Here is a 17,534-nt window from a genome sequence, read left to right on the forward strand (position 1 = left end):
ACAGTAATCCAATACACCGTTCCATCAAATTTCAGACAAAAAATGTGGAAAAATCGAGAAAGAATATTCAAAAATGGCTGAAAACCCTAAAAAGGTCTGAAAATTTTGCAGAACATCGAAGAAAAAATCAATTTTTTCTCTCGAAAAGTTGTTTTCACTGAGGCTAATACACTACAAACTACAAAGCATTCATAAGCCTCAGTAAAATTGAAATCTTGGCATTTCTCGATCAATTTTCAACCGTTTTCGCTAGTTTTTGTTCAGAAATGGCTCAAATTTTGTGTCGACTACAAACTACAAAAGTTGATGAGATTCAGTAAAAACTTAAAATCGTTAAAATCAAGCATTTTCTTTGGGGAAAACTAGCAAAAACGGTATCTCGGGTAGTTTTCGACCATTTTCAGTCGTTTTCTACAGTAATCCACAGTAATTTTCTTGTCAAGCACCATGCCGTCAATTTTCACACAAAAATGCTGGGCAAATCGGAATAGAACCTCTAAAAATAGCTGAAAAATCTGAAAACGTCTGAAAACATAGCTAAAAATCGCAGGAAAAATCAACTTTTCTCTCAAAAATTCGCTGTTTTTCCAATTTTTCCTTTTGGCGAAAATTTGAAAAAAAAACAGGATATAAAACCGATTTTTTCGATTTTATCAGAATTTTTTCTTTGTTTCTGGATGAATTTACAGATTTTTCAACCCATTTTGATGCAATAAAACATATAAAAAATCAATTTTTCAGCATCCACTCACACACAACTTGCTGATCTTTCCAAACTTGTTATAATCATCTGGATAATTGGAATCCACGTCATCACCGCCCATATATTCGTCCTCTCTCAAATCCAACACACTCTTCACTGCCAGCTGTTGAGATTTCAGAATTCCAACGCTGGATCTGGAATTTTCAGATTTTTCCAGAAATTTCAGGCATTTTTGAGATAATTCCCACTCTAGATTCGACAGTTGATTCTTCAAATCCTCCACACTCTTATCCAAATGCTCACGACGGAATTTCAACGCGTCTATGTCGTTGGCCATCATTTCTGTCGCGTTTTTGTCTGCGAAAAATCTCATTTTACTGAGGCTAAGAGACTACGAACTACAAACTACAAAAAAAAGCGAAATTTCGCAAAAAATTCACTAAAAATCGGCCGAATTAGAGAATTTTGAAAATTTACTGAGGCTTAAAAAATTTTGTAGTTTGTAGTCTCAGTAAAGTCAATAAACAGGAAGGACGCTTTACTGAGGCTAATAGGCTATAAACTACAAAATTTCGGCCTTAGTAAACTTTCATTCTGCTAGGTTTACTGAGGCTAAGTGTGTTTCGTAGTTTGTAGTCATTAACCTCAGTAAACCACCAATTTCTTACTGAAACTAACAGACTATAAACTACAAAAAATTCGAAAATTTTAAGCTCGAAAATCCCCAGGAAGGTTTGGATCCTTTTACTGAGGCTTAGAAGATTTTGTAGTTTGTAGTCTAAGCCTCAGTAGAACAATGGGAAGGCGAGCTTTATTGAGGCTCAGACTACAAACTACAAGATTCTCTTAGCCTCAGTACACACATTCCCTTTGGTAGGTTTACTGAGGCTAACTGTGTTTTGTAGTTTGTAGTCCGTAGCCTCAGTAAACCAGCAGTTTTATTTTTACTGAGGCTTAGACTACAAACTACTAAAATTTCTAAGCCTCAGTAAAACTTAAAACGCTTTATCTCGGCCCCTTTTTGTCCATTTTCAATGATTTTTAGACCGATTTTTTTAATTTTCTGATTTTTTCTTGACTACAAACTACAAAATTTGCTAAGCCTCAGTAAGAAACCGTTTTCAATGATTTGTGGCCCAAAATGTAGTTTTTTTCCATTTTTTTTCTTTAGATTTCTAAATACGTACACCAACTAATCTCCTTTTGATTCAAACGAATCGCATCGGTGATGATCGAGTGAGCGGTTAGAATTCGTCGATATTCTGAAAACTATCGATTTTTTGGCAAAATTTCGAAAAAATCGATTCTCACACCTGTGCGAAATTTCGAATTCGGATCCACAACCGCATTTTGTGCTGGATGATGCCCCTGAGCGCGTAGCTCATCTCTTAGACGCTGAATTCGCTCGTCGATATCGATTCCTTGGATTTTCCACTGAAAATCGAGAATTTTTTTGAAAAATTCTGCCTTCAGTGTATTTTGTAGTGCCTCACTTGTCTTGGAAAATTATCATCTGCTTCGAAATTCATCGTTGAGTCCGCTGAATTGTCGAAATTTAATTTTCGCTTCGCCGGAGCCATTTTTCAAAGATTTTTAGGGGGTTTTTCGACTGAAAATAGTGTTAAAAATCATTTAAAACCAAAAAAAGCTTTAAAAACGGAGGAAAACGGCTAAAAATTAAGTTTTTCAGACTGAACATTAGAACAAATGACATAAATTTGAGGTGTCGTACGATACAGCGCATTTTCTGGTGTAAACACCGTCACGTCAGAATGCACAAAAGAACGAATGCGCGCGAATTGCGATATTTTCAAATGAGATTTCTATTTTTCAGATATTTTCCGCTTAAAATCTAGCAAAACAGCCATAAAATAAATCAATTTAAAAGTAAATTTTATTTTTTACAAGAAGCAAAATGCAGAAATCGGGTGAACGACCGAGAAAAACTGGAGAAAAAGCTTTGAAAACGACACGTATTGGGTGGGAAAATCAATAAATTTCAGAAAATTCCTAGGTCACTGAAGACGTAACGTCGTCAGAAGAGACTGTACGAGTTGTGTCAAACTGGATGCCAGCTGGAGTGACGTGAAATTCGTGGCACTTTCAGAGACTTCTTGAAGTTGCTGAACGATTTCTGGAGATGGTGTCGCACGGGCATTTACTGAAAAATCGATATTTTGGAGACTACAAACTACAAAATGTTTCCTTACTGTTCCTATTCGAAGATAATTGAATTGGATAGTGGGTCGATGTTGAGTAAACATATCCATTTTGTTGCTGGTTTATTAGGATTGAAGGGTCGTCTGAAATTGATGAGTAGACAGACTACAAACTACAGACTACAAACTACAAAAAATTCCCAAAAAGTTTGGTCTAAAAATCATTGAAAATGGATAAAAATGAAGCGAGTTACAGCGTTTTTAACTTTTACTGAGGCTAAGACTACAAACTACAAAACTTCCTAAGCCTCAGGGAAATTTAAAATCGCTCTAACTTGGCTCATTCTCGACCGTTTTCAACGGTTTTCGGCTCAAAATTCTTCAAATTTCCTCTTTTTTTTTACCTCTTTGGACAGCTGGCGATTGAGCTGTACTCGTTTCGTTCAAATTTCCATTACTAAAATGTCGAATCGTTGTCGTTTCGATCGGCACGACTGGCGGCATTACACTGGAAGTGGAATACGCAAACGTCGTTGAGTAATTCTGAAAAATCCCTTTTTTTTAATGAAAATCGCGCTCCATTTAGAATTTTTTTCGGAAAAAACGCCGTAAAACCAAGAAAATCGATATTTTTCAAATTTTGAGAGCCTACAAACGCGCTCTATGGCTAAAATGTCTAAATTTCTTACCAAAGTTGGCTGAGCCTGTTGCGGTGGACTATCGTAGAGAACTGCCGCTGGTTCTTCGTTATTTGTAGAGTTGTCTGGAAGAAAAATCGATAATTCTAATTTTCAGAGGTGGTGGCCGAGTTTTTCGAATTTTCTAGGCCGCCATGGTGCTTTTTGTCATTTAAAATGAGTGAAATTTTGAAAATTCTAGTTTTAAAAATCTTATAAAACTCAAAAAATTTCAAAAAACTCAAAAAAATCCAAAATTTTTTTTTTCAAAAATTTCGATTTTTAAAAAAAAATCTCACCCAAATTTCCAAAACTAAAATGTTTCATAGTGGTTGTGGTTGGTGGTTGTACTGTACTTGGATACTGTGAACTTGTTTCATATCGGAATGTTCCAGATGACGTGGAATTTGATGGCGTCAGGGGAGAATTCTGAATTCTCGTCTGATTCTGAACGTGTGCTGGAATTTCAGCAGCAAACATGGCTGGTGGATAGTGAGAAGAGGTGCTGTAGACATATGGAGTCGTGGATTCTACAGGAGTATCTCTGAGCAGCTCATTTCTTTGAGCATCGGCAGCTGACAGCATTTGAAGGACGTAATTGCTCACAGCTGAGCCGGAATGCACTGCTCCGTTCATTGTCCCTAGAGAAAAATTTAATTCTAAAAAATTCTACAAAAAATTTCGCACAAATAGCTCAAAAAACCATCGAAAACGGACGAAAATGAGCCGAGATATCGCGTTTTTAAGTTTTACTGAAGCTTAGAAGATTTTGTAGTTTGTAGTGTAAGCCAAAGTAAAAACTACGAGGAGTTGTAACTCGGCCAGTTTTGGTTTGTTTTGAAAAATGTCTTGCTAAAAATCTTTAAAGATATTGTAGTTTGAAGTGTAAGCCTAAGTAAAGGTACATGCACTTTTCTGAGGCTTAGACTACAAACTACAAGGCTCCCTAAGCCTCAGTAAAACTTCAAATGCACGTAACTCGCTTATTTTTTAACCGATTTTTATGATTTTTTCACGAAATTTTCTGAAATTGGGTTTTTTTCACATTTCAGGAGGTTTTGAAATTTTTGAAAACTCTGAAAATTTCAAAAAATTCAAACCTTTTCAAAAATTGGAACACTGAAAAGTTATAATTCTGAAAATTAGAAAAATAAGAAAACATGGGAACATTTTGAAAAAAAAATCTGAAATTCTAAAATTCTGAAATTCTGAAATTTCGAATTTCTTAAATTTTTAAATTTCAGCATTTTTTAAAAAATCTTAGATTCAAAATCATAAAGGCATCAAAAATCCAGTAAATTCCATTGACTACAAACTACAAAACTTTCTAAGCCTCAGTAAAAACTTCAAAGCGCACTAATTCTTCTCATTTTCAACCGTTTTCAATGATTTTTATCTCAAAATTTATATAGTTAATTTCTTAATTGACCAATTAACTCACCAAGACTATTCGATGAGATATCAGCTGTTGCAATGTGTACATTTTGGTACAAAGTATGGAAATCATTTAAATATTTTAAAGATTCCATTGGAATATTCAATCTTAGCGTTGGAATTGATCCTTTAGCCAAATCATCAGTCGCGAAATTGACATCACTGAAAAAAGGGGATTACTGTAGTCAGAAATTAGCAAAAAAAATTGAAATAGAGTCTGAAAATTGTTTAAAAAATGAAAAATTATGGAATTTTAAGCAAAACATTTCAGAAATTAAGAATGGAATTACTGTAGTGGCTACAAAGACAACAAAGACTATACTTACGTGCAATCCAATGGCGAAAAATCGGCGAATCTCAAAGAATACATAATCGCTTGAATGTACAACTTCTTTCTTGTCTCAAACGGAACATCATAAGAGAAATGAGCAATTCCCCAGAGAGAAGATGAAGCGGATGTGGAATTGTCTGAAAATATACTGTTTGTAGTCTAGGAAATTTCCATCATTTTGCTTTTTGTTTCATTTAAATTGGTCCACTGGGAGCTGAGTCATGCGTAATCGAAGTTTTACTGAGGCGTAGAGAATATTGTAGTTTGTAGTGTAAGCCTCAGTAAAACTTCAATGCACTGTAATTCGGCTCATTTTCAACCATTTTCAATGATTTTTGGCCTAAACTTCCTGGAATTTTTTCTATTTTCAATGTAGTTTGTAGTCTAGAAAATTCCAAACATTTTGTTTTTTTTTTGTTTTTAAAGGTGGGGGGACAGGAGATTTTACGGGGGATTTTCGGGGCCAGAGTATGCATTCTACCGTGACGGTGTACAACGCATAATGTCACTCTGCGTACAGCTGTCGTCCTCGTCTTTATGTATGCAATCGGGCGTGCGCTTTCTCTTTGCCCGCGTGGCTCAGTCGGTAGCGGCGCCGCACCCTCAATCATCGCCCTCACAAGTTCAACTCCTCGAGGGGCATCTTTGAACGGAATTTCGAGAACATTATTTTTTTCATGTCCCCCCCCCCCACCTTTAAAGTATTAACATTCCTTCAAATTAAAAAAAAACCAGAAACTGCTAAAATTCTCTAAATTTTAGTGAAAAAATAACTCAAATCGGTAGAAAACGGAGCGAGTTACGGACAGTTGAAGGTTTACTGAGGCTACACTACAAACTACAAAACTTCCTAAGCCTAAGTAAAGCTTAAAGTCGCTCTAACTCGGCCCATTTTCAACCGTTTTAAACGATTTTTGGCTCAAAATGACAGCAATTTTTTTCTATTTGTTAAGAAGAACGGACCACAACTTGATGCAAATGTCGTGTCAAAAGTGGTCAGCCAGACCAATGGACCACTTTGCGATGTATAAATCACTTTTCCGCTCCGCCCATTCAAACGCCACGTGGCTCGTTGGAAAGACATCGTGAAGTAGTAGGCGTGGCCAGTTGGTCCGTAGTTTTCTGGAAATTTCTGGTTTTTGAATTTTAGGATTTTCGAAAATTTGAAATTGTGAAATTTTCTGGAACATCAAAATCTATCAATTTGCTTTTTTTATAAATTTTTGGTTTTCCTGGAATTTCAGATATGCTAGGAACTTTTTTCTTCAAATTTCAAATTTTTCGAAACTCCAAAAATTGTAAATTCAATTTTTTTTTTCGAATTTCAAGATTTCAGAAATTTTCTAAAAACTCACGAATCAATTGCTGAAATGGTGCTTCTGGAGTTGGTACCAAATCGATATTCTCCAATGTTGGAATTGGTACAGCCACAATGACCTGACGGGCACTGAAACGGCGTCCAGTTGACGTTTGGACAACGGCTGGGAAGGCGGCTGAAAAATATGATAACAATTCTTTTTTATAATTTATGCAAAAAAGCAAAAAAAATCCATTCAATTTGGTGAAAAAAACCATCAAAATTGGTCGAGAACGAAGCTAGTTATAGCACTTTGAAGTTTTACTGAGGCTTAGGCTACAAACTACAAAAATTTCCTAAGCCTCAGTAAAACTTCAACGCGCTCTAACTCAGTTCATTTCCAACCGTTTTCAATGATTTTTCTACTAAAATGCCTCAAATTGGTGGAATTCCAGATTTCCGACTACAAACTTTTAATTTTTCCATTTTTTGAGTTTTGAGAATCAAAATTTTGAAATTGTATTTATTTTTTTCGAAATTCTGGAATATTCAAAAGCTTTTATATTTGAAGAACATCAAAAATTCCAAACATTTTGCAAAAAGAATCATCAAAAACGAATGGAAATAAGCCGAGTTACAACACTTTGAAGTTTTACTGAGGCTTAGTTTGTTTGTAGATTGTAGTCTAAGCCTCAGTAAATATCACATGGCAGTGTAGAAAAGAGCTTTACTGAGGCTAAAGAAATGTGGTTTGTAGTCGCTTAGCCTCAGTAAAGGGAAAAGGCGGGGGGGGGGCGCTTTATTGAGGCTAAGACTACAAACTACAAAATCTGCTAAGCCTCAGTAAAACTTAAAATCGCTCTATCTCAGCTCATTTTCATCCGATTTCAGTGATGTTTTTACTAAAATGTCTCAAATTTTTTGCTTTTTCTGAATATGTACTAACCATCATTAACTGACACCACTCGTTGACTATACTCAATCAATAGTCCATCTGCCAACCGCCTGACAACTTCATTCATTCCTCCTTGAGCTAAAAGACTTTGTCCATGACCGAATCTTCTTAAAATCTCAACAGCTGTCGCATTTTGACTGGAACACGTTAAAGCTAGCTGAACTTCTGATACTTGCTCTCCTGGAGCGTCGAAGAAGGTCTGGAAATTGAAAAAAAAAATGTTTTTCAGATTTTTTGTTCAAATTTTTAGACTAAATCGATTTTGAGATCCACAACTTTTTAAGCTGAGCAATAGCAGCCGAGTTTCCCAAATTTCAATTTTCTAGGCCATCCAACCCTATTTTCCCCATAACTTTGCTAGAAATGGTCCGATTTCAAAAATTCAAAAACTTGTCTAAAAATCTGGAGAATCTGAAAATTAATACCTGCATCAATCGATTCACAGAATCGGCATCAGTAGTGTCCATTTGTTGGGACATTGCAGCCACAGAGGTATTTGTGAGGTTTCCAATGAGCTCTGGAGAATTGATGAGATCCGAGAAGAGTGTGGTGCTCCATTGTTGTTGGAAAGATAATTGTCTGGAAATATTTAAGACTACAAAAACTACAAAAACTACAAAAACTACAAAAACTACAAACTACAAACTAATTTTTCGACATTTTTGATTTGTCAAAAAAATCTGAATTTTATCCAATTTTCAGAAATGTTTTATGACAAAATATAAAATACAAACTACAAACTACAAACTACAACAACTGCAATCTATAAAAATAGTCTTCAAAACTTTTTTTCTGTATTTCTGGATTTTTCACATTTTCAGAAAATTTCAGATTAATCTGAGATTTTTTAAACTACAAAAATCACAGACTACAAAAACTACAACCTAACCTAAAACATTATCTCAGAAATTTCTAGAATTTTCAAAAAAAAATTCTGGAAAAATTCTGGAAAATTCTAAAATCAAAAAATGTAGTTTTTGTAGTCTTTGTAGTCTTTGCAGTCTTTGTAATATCAATACATATATAAAAATCCTACAAACCTCGTTTTTTCACTAAAGATTTACAATTTTTTTTGTAGTTTGTAGTCTTACCTCTTCCTTCTCGTTTGCTGGAATACCGTATTATTTCCACATGTCAATTGTTGGTTGGTCAGAACATTCAACTGTTGGATCAGTGCCAATAATTCGGTGTCAGTTGGAGAAATAAATTGGGATCCTGAAAATTTGAAATTTTCAAAAAAATACAAATGCGCCCCTCCGAACAACCTACCAGTGTCCAAAAATTCCACTCCATTCCTGGTCTGCATGGTTGCATACCGTACTCTACCACCCACTTGTCCACGAGCCTCTAGGACTAAAACCGACAAGCCCGGCCTGGATTGCTGAATGTTTCGAGCCGCTGTTAGGCCCGTTAGGCCTGCTCCCACTACGATGACGTCGTAGATGGATTGCTGGAAACATTTCAAGCATTTTGGTGAAAAAATCATCGAAAACGGATGAAAATGAGCCGAGTTAGAGCATTTTTAAGTTTTACTGAGACTTAGAAAATTTTGTAGTTTGTAGCGTAAGCCTCAGTAAACATTCAAAAGCCCATAACTCGCTTCAAAATGGTCCAATTTCGAAAATTCAAAAACTGAAATTCCTAAAATTTCTTGTTTTATCTTACTGTAACAAAATCAAAATTCTCAAACTTACTTGAATATTAGAACTATTGATACTGGCAGATGGTGGTTGCTGGACAGGCTGTTGAGACGGCTGTTGTGCAGAGACGCAGAGTATTAGGAGACACCATCGTAACATTTTTGGTTTAGATTGCTGAAAATTGAGAAAATTCTATGGGTTTTTATATCGGGTAAGATGATCCAAATGCTCTATGAGTCGTGTCAACTGGGTTAACTATATACTGGGTAAGGAGAAGGTAAATAAACAAGTTTACGGATGTCAGGATTGAGAGAAAAGAGGAAAAGTATCTATGAAATACAAAAGGATGTTGTAATCTAACACTATCAAAGAAGCAAAAAGAGTCTGGTAGGGTGGAGGAGTCGAACCTGTGGCCTTGTGATCAAAAAGCAGGAGCGCTAGCCAGTAGGCCACACGCGCAGTTGAGGAAGTAGATGCGAATATGGTATAGGAAGGGGGAGGAAAAGGGAGCTGGCGGTGGGGCGAATGGGGGAAAATGAAAATTTTTGGGAAACTCAAATATGAAATTTTTCGTTGTTTTATTCAGAAAATCGAATTTCTACAATTTTTAAATTTTCAAAATCTAAGAAATGTTAATAGTGTATCAAAAACCAATAAAAATGTTGTCCAGACAGTCACTTTTCAATCAAAATTCCATTAAAGGAACCAGGCGCAGGAAACCAGTTATGGTCACTGAATTCCAGAAAAGGAAATTATTCTAGAAAAAAAAACTTTTTTCAAAAAAAGTACAATATTTGAGGAATTCCTTTCTTTTCCCTCAATGACCCCTCTCCCGTTTGATTGATGGGTAATAGGACACAAAAAAATGGTGGAAAAAAAGTACAAGGAGAAGAGAGAATTGGTTCTATTGAATTTAGCAAAAAATGGGCAAAAAATAAGGTAGAAATCATCAGAAATTCTAATTTTATGAGAATTCCAAATTTCCATTTCCTCATTTTTTGATTTCAAAAATTCCTCAAAAAGACTTTCCCACCGCCACGAGCTCTCTAAAACTCCCTCTTTGTTATACGCCTTCCGCATCTCCTGCTTTATTTCGCACACTTGGCCAACAGGCTAACGTCGCTGCTTTTGGTTCAAGAGGTCACGGGTTCGACTCCTCTCTATGGCAAAATGTTTTTTAATGTTTTTCTGGCTTGTAGAAAAGTGTGAAAAAGCTAAAAGAGAGGGTATCTAAGTACCCTTAGTCTTCTTGTGTCCTTTCGAAGACTATTATGTCATTTTCGGAGAAAGTGAAAACGAGAGGAGATTATTTACAGATGGGGGGAGGAGGAGGAAAAAGTAAATATTCAAAAAAAGTATTGGTATTAGTTTCTAGATGAACTTATGATTTTTTTTTAGAAATAGAAGAAATAGTGTGGAAGGAGAAGAGATTTAGAGAAAAGGAAGATTTTTGAAAAAGCAGGAATTTGGAAAAATCTGAAATTCAAAAATTCGGAAATTTTGAAAATCAAAAAATCCATTAAATTAGAATATTAAAAAATTTTCAGATAGCCAAAAAATCTGAAATTCAGGAATTTCTAGAAATTAGGAGAGAATTCCGAAAATTTTTTAATTTGGAAATTTCAGAAAAAATTCAAAACTGACTACTACAGTAATCCTTTTTAATAAAAAATGTTTAAAAAAATTTTAACAGTTCCGAAATTCAGAATACTCGAAAAGTTTAAAACTCGCAAATTTTAAAAATTTTCTGAAAATTCGAAAAATTGAAAAAAGTTAAAAAATCCAAAATTTACAAAAAAAATACAGTAACCCGATATTTGTTCTACAGTAATTTTTTTCTATTGAGCTTGCAATTTTTACACACGAAAAAGATGAGAAACTCGGAAAATTGGGAATAATTCAAAAAATTTTGAAAATTCGAAAAATCCAAATGAGCTTTTTCCAAAAATTGAAAAACTTAGAAAATTCAAAAATTAGAAAAAATTTAGGAAATTCGGAAATTTTAAAAAATCATTTAAATCGAAAATTTGCATACAACTTTGAGCTCAATTATTTCGATTCCTGTAATTGATAACAAAATTTTGTCAACTAATAAAATATTGCTGATTTTATGAAAAATATTTTATCAGTTGACAACTTTTTGATATCTTTGACAGGAACAGAGATAAATGTGCTTAAATGAAGAGGTGCCCCCCCCCCCCCCTCCCCTCTTCCTCATTTTTCGGGAGGTCCGACTACTTTGATTCAACTTATTTTGCTTCTTATAAGAGATATCAAAAATATGTCAACTAATAAAATATTGGTGATATTATGATAAACATTTTATCAGTTGACAACTTTTTGATATCTTTCAAAAGAAATGAGATAATTGACCTCACGGCGACTTGAATGGGCTTCTACTCGATGAAATTTGTTAATTTCGAAAATCCGAAAAACTACAGTAACCCCCTCAAAAAATGAGCATAAAAATGAACTCATGTCATCTTTGTCTCTCGTCCGTCAAGACGTGTTCTTTTCCGTTAAAAAATGTCTCATCCTCCAAAAAGAGAGCGAGAGAGTGTGTACAGTATGAGAGACGCAGAGAAACAAGAAACGCACTTTTTGAAGAGGAGGCGGGTGAAATTTGAGCAAAAGTTCCGGCGGAAAAGAGCAAAAAGAAAAAGTACACAGACGTTTTTTTGGGGATTTTTTGAGAATTTGAATAGAGGAGAATCGACATAGCACTTGAAAAATGAGAATTTTTGAGTCAAAATGAACAATAAAAAACAGGAAATCGAGAAAAAAAAAATCTGGGAAACGGATTTTTAGAATTTCATGAAGATTCTGGGATCCTGGGAATTGTTTTACAAATTTTTTTTGGAATGAAATATCACCAAATTCTGTATGTGTGTGCGTGTGTCCGTTTGTTTCCGGTTAGCGGGCCCTAGCAAGGGGCCCAGTATCCAAGGGTACATCGAAAAAGGGTACATTGGTTCCAAGGGTACATTGGATTGTTCGGTACATGTAGGTGGACAAAAAAAAGTAAATCAATATTTTTATACATACTATTTTGATTTCTGCTCAAAATTATAGGCTTAGGCTAAAACGCCTTACAGTCTAAGATCCCATGTACCCTCAGAACCAATGTACCCTAAGAACTCGATGTACCCTCGATGTACCCTTGGATCGTGGGCCCTAGCAAGGTCCCCACGGGAACAAAACTTCTCAAATTTTCACAGATAATCCTAAATAGCAGCAAAATGATGCCCGTGCATTTTTATTTTTAAAATATCTAAATTTGAGGTATCAAAAAGTGGTAAACTGATAAAATGTTTATCATGATATCACCAACATTTTATCAGTTGACCGCTTTTTGATATCTTTCAAAAGAAGTGAGATAATTGAGCTCAAAGTAAGTGGACCTCCCTAGGGGTGAGAGGAAAGGGGGGGGGGCGGGCCTGTCTCTTTTAGCCGATATATCTCATTTATTTTGAAAGATTTAAAAAAGTTGTCAACTAATAAATTGTTTATCATAATATCAGCTACATTTTATCAGTTGATCACTTTTTGATATCTCTTATAGGAGCTGAGATAAATAAGTTCAAACTTGACAATGTGAGGGGCCCTTCTTTTACAGGTTTTACGGTAACTCAAAAAATCCTATAAAATGGAATAGAACAATCTGGAAAATCTCAACTGGTCAGACCTGAATATAGGGATATCATGAATAGTATTGGGTAACCAATACCTCTTCCTCTATTTCTCTGCGTCTCTCTCCCTCTCTCTCTCTCTCCACAAACTATTGGATGGCATTACGTCGGCTCTGCTCAAAAAGCTACGGAGCAAAAAAGAAATCGGGTGTGCATGATCTTGGAATCATTGAGAAAAAGAAAGAGAGATCAAGATTTTCCTTTGTAGATCACAAAAAAAAAAGAAATGACGTGGAAAATGGAAGCCTATGGCTCTAGCTATGGGTTTTGGAAGCGATCATTCGAGGAGTTTGGTCAAACAGGAACAAAAATCAGAACAAGATGAAAGTTTGCAAATCTACAAGATTCATAAAGTACCAGAAATCTAAAACATTTGGAAAAGATTACTGTATCAGCCAAAAAAACCAAAAAAAGCTGAATTTTAGTGCAAATCGTTTTAGTGTTTAAAAATACAATATTCTTTGGATTAAGCTTTCTTGGATTAAGCTGAAATTGTGCAAGTTTACTAAACAAAAATAGAGCTTTATTTTTGTAGTTGGCAACTTTTTTGTGCAAACGCGCTCTAATGAGATATAACGCTTAAAAGCTACCAAACCCACTACACTGCGAGGTACCCTACCCCTGAAGCAATTACCTTCTAACTTCTTTCAAAATTCAAATTTTTAAAACTTTCAAACAACTATCAAGACCCTTAAAAACAGACAAATCCAAATTTTTAAGTTTTATAAAAATCTGACGACTACGAAAAAAGTTATGCTCTGTTTCTTCCCTAACCAAAGGTTGTCAACAAGGAAAATGGTAACCTGATACCTCTTCTATTCCCCAAAAAGTATACTTTTCGGCTCAACTAGTCTCTCCCCGAGAACATGAACATTGTATTTCCAAAAAAAATGGACCTGGTTTTTGACACCTTACCCCTCCCCCTCCCTTTATTTGCCATGTCTTGCTCCGAAAAATTGCCACGTAGATGAGAAATCCTATTGTTTCAAAAGGTAGTTTGAAACAGAACACAGTTTTTCAAAGAGCACTTTCTGCTTGAGCACAATTTTTTGTCTCTATTTGCTCAGCAATTTCTTCTTGTGTTCTTAATATTTGACACCCTCTTCAAAGGTTATTTCAGGGGGGATTTTTGGGGGGTTTTTGCAGGGAAAATGTGTTCTTAGGTATTAGAGTTTATTGGTTCAACTAGAGGCCAGAATGTTTTATATAAGTATTCTTAAAATTATGATAAACATTTTGTCAGTTTATCACTTTTTGATATCTCTTACAGTAAGCCAGATAAATAGGCTCAAAGATGATTACGGTATCTCCAGTTTTAACCAATTTATCTCGATTTCCCTAAAAGATTTAAAAAAGTTTGCAACTAATAAATTGTTTATCATAAAATCAGCAGTATTTTATCAGTTGACACATTTTTGATATCTTTCGCAGGAACCGAGATAAATGAGTTCAAAGGGACAGATGCCCCCTCCGTTAGCTGTTTCCCCCCACAGGAGGCCCGATAATTTTTAGTCAATTTATCTCGATTACTGTGAAAGATATCAAAAAGTGATAAACTGATAAAATATTGCCGATATTATGATAACAATTTTTTTTTTTGACTGGTGACAACTTTTAGATATCTTACACAGGAAATTAGATATAAAGGATCAAATTTGACAGTTTTTGAGGGTAGGGAGGGGGGGGGGGGGGTATTTTTTAGTTGAAAATGAGTTTAGTTGAAAATGAAATAGTAGATTTTAATGGATAAGCCTGAAATTTTGCAAAGGTACTAAACAAAAATAAAATTTCATTTTTGTAGTTGACCACTTATTGATAAAAATGAATACAGCCGAGATAGAGCGCTCCAAATAACGTTCCAGACTGGGGCGTTTTTGCACATGGCTGGTTTAGAGCTACATATCTCATTAGAGCGCGTTTGCACGGAAACGTTGTCACTTACAAAACTGAAGCTTTATTTTTGTTTAGAAGTTCTGTGTATTTTCAGCAAGGTCCAATGTCATTTGAAGGATCTTGTGCGGGAAAATGCAATATTACAAAATTAGCCGAAACGTTTCAAAATCAAAACCTATGATCTATAGGAAAAGAGAGAGAGAGAAAGAGAGAGAGAGAGGAACAGAAATTCCCTCTAAAAAAAACGTTGTAAAATTACACAACGATGCAAATAAATCAAGAACAATTACAGTATAAGGTATGTGTATAGAGGTTTATAGATATTAGTATGTAAAGATTTTTGGTGCTGATTATGATGAAAACGACGGTGACTGTCTGAAGAATTCAGAAGAGAAATGGACAAGGACAAAGGTTCTATTCTGGAACAAAGAGATTGTATCTATGAATTTTTTCTTTTTGGTTTTTTTTTTTTTGAATTAATTAAAGTTTCAAAGTCCTCCTTTGGCGAACTAATGACCAAAAAAAAAGGGAAAAAGGGATGAAATTTGAGAAAATTGGAACCGAAAATCAGAAAAAATTGATTGAATAAAAATTGAAAAATTTTAAAAATTAGGATTTTTGGGAATTTTTAAGCGAAAAAAGATTTTAAAAAATAAACATTTAGAAATTAATTTTCAATTTTTATTTTTTAAATTTAAATTTAAATTTTTTTTCAAATTTCTTACACTGGCTAACACATTTTTTAGTACCTAGCACCTTTTGTTGCTATTCACCCAAATATTTACCTAAAGAATCAAAGAAAAGAAAAACAAGAAATCCTAGTAGCTAGAGGAGGAAGGAAGAGCAAATACCGGAGCAAAAAAACGTGTGAAATGGGTTAAAATTTGTAGTTTGTAGTCTTTTCTAAGCCTCAGTGATAACATTGATTGAAGAATTTGAAGAAAACAGAATTTAAAAAGCACTAAAAAGGAGAAATGTCATAACTGGAAAAATGAGGAATACCGTAACTTTCAAAAGTCTGAAAATATAGTAGAATTTGTGGGATTCTATTGAAAATTTACAGGTATACTAAACAAAAATAGAGCTTCATTTTTATAGTTGATAACTTTTTTGTGCAAACGCGCTCTGATGAGATATAACGCTTGAAAACTACTGAGTGCTAAAATAGCTGACATCGAAAGCCACACTTTGAAGCGTTTTATCTCATTCGGATGAATTGTTATCAATAAGTTGTAAATTATCAAAATGAAGCTCTATTTCTGTTTAGTAACGTTGCAAAATTTCAGTAAAATCCAAAAAGCTTAACTGTGTTTTGTAGGTATTCCAAATGGTCATTGACATTACTTCCCGCCTCGTTTTGAACCGTCAACTCTGAGCCCATATATCTCGGTTGCGGTAACAGATATCAAAAAGTTATCAGCTGATAAAATGTTTGTCATAATATCACCAAAAATTTATCAGTTGACAAAATTTTTATATCTCTTATGGGAACCAAGATAAATTGGTTCAAAGTAATCGGACCTGGCGAGAGGTGAGAGGCAAGGAAAAGGGGGGGGGGGGTAAACTGTCCTTTTAAGCTTATTTATCTCATTTTCTGTAAAAGATATCAAACAGTTGACAACTGATAAAGTGTTTATCATAATATCAACAACATTTTATCAATTGACAAAAACTTTATATTTTTCACAGGAAATAGGTTATATCGGCTCAAAGAAATGGTACCTCCCGAGAGGTGAGGAGATAAGGAGGGGGGAGGGAGGCATCTGTCCCTTTAAGCCTGTTTACCTAAATTCCTGTATAAGATATCAAAAAGTGATCAATTGATAAAATGTTTATCATAATATCAGTAACATAATATCAGGCTCAACGTTGGCAAAGTTCAAATTTTCGGGTGATTTTGGAAATTTTGGCCACAGCATTATCAAAATCAAACATAACTATACGTTTTGCAGGCTTGATAACCATAAGAAAAAGAGATAGAGAGACGCAGAGAAAAAAGGGAAAAGAAAATCTAAACCCCAAGAATATGTGATTTATTAGAAAAAGGAGAAAAAAGGATAGATCAATTTCTTGAAAAAGGAGAGAAAGCCAAAAAAAAATGAGGCGGATCGACCTTGGGCGTTCTCTCTTTCCCTTTTTTCATAACATTTTTGATGTTATCTCTGGTTTTTCCATTTTCTAGAAGACGTTAACGTCTTCTGAATTGGAATTAGAGTGGAATTCTGATGGTAATCTCGAAAAGGTTATTTACGAGACGTTTGATGGATGAAATATGTTGGGAAATTAAAATTGGCTATGCTATTTAAAAGGGAAGAAGACGGGAATTTGAAACTTTGAAAAAAAAATTTTGGAAAAAAACTTTTTTTTTGATTTCTGAATTTTGGGAATTTTTGAAAATTTGGAATTTTTCAATTTCGTTGCGAAATTTGAGATTTTCAAAGTTTTCAAAATTTAGAAATTAAGAAAATTGGAATTTTTTATTTTTATTTTCAAAAACTTTAACAATTAGAAATCTGGAAAAATCAAAAAATTTAAATTTTGAAACATTAAACAAAAAAAAAATTAAAATCTTAAAATTCTGAAAAAAAAAATTAAAATTTAAAAATTAATAAAAATTAATTTGCAAATATTTTGAAAATTAAAAGACACCCAAAATTCTGAAAAATAACAATTTCCAAATATTTAAAAAATTAAAAAAAAAACACACACACACAAAATTCTGAAAAACAATTGAAAATTGGAAAAAAAAAGTTAAA

The 17,534-nt window shown here is 34.1% G+C and overlaps 2 protein-coding genes across 2 annotated transcripts in view; both read right to left on the reverse strand.

Moving 5' to 3' along the window:
* The window catches only part of CBG07968, a gene marked incomplete at both ends in the record, with an annotated part of 3,302 nt that extends 1,019 nt beyond the window's left edge, over positions 1-2,283 (reverse strand). Inside the window, 5 exons of the mRNA XM_002646050.1 lie at positions 753-897; positions 952-1,060; positions 1,891-1,965; positions 2,017-2,137; positions 2,197-2,283. Coding sequence (XP_002646096.1) covers positions 753-897; positions 952-1,060; positions 1,891-1,965; positions 2,017-2,137; positions 2,197-2,283 — 537 coding nt within the window. The remainder of the gene's footprint in view (positions 1-752; positions 898-951; positions 1,061-1,890; positions 1,966-2,016; positions 2,138-2,196) is intronic.
* A 435-nt stretch (positions 2,284-2,718) lies between these two features.
* Cbr-amx-2 lies at positions 2,719-9,355 on the reverse strand (the record flags this gene model as incomplete). The annotated part of the gene is made up of 14 exons (XM_002646051.1): positions 2,719-2,864; positions 2,914-3,006; positions 3,267-3,405; positions 3,552-3,625; positions 3,839-4,180; positions 4,981-5,135; positions 5,300-5,441; positions 6,268-6,426; positions 6,672-6,797; positions 7,575-7,755; positions 7,982-8,135; positions 8,648-8,771; positions 8,826-9,006; positions 9,251-9,355. The coding sequence occupies 14 exons, from the start codon at positions 9,353-9,355 to the stop codon at positions 2,719-2,721; spliced, it is 2,121 nt and encodes a 706-aa protein (XP_002646097.1).
* Between the last annotated feature and the right edge of the window lie 8,179 nt (positions 9,356-17,534).

This window comes from Caenorhabditis briggsae, assembly GCF_000004555.2.
Source record: "Caenorhabditis briggsae complete genome, chrI, whole genome shotgun sequence".
Taxonomy (NCBI): Eukaryota; Metazoa; Nematoda; class Chromadorea; order Rhabditida; family Rhabditidae; genus Caenorhabditis; species Caenorhabditis briggsae.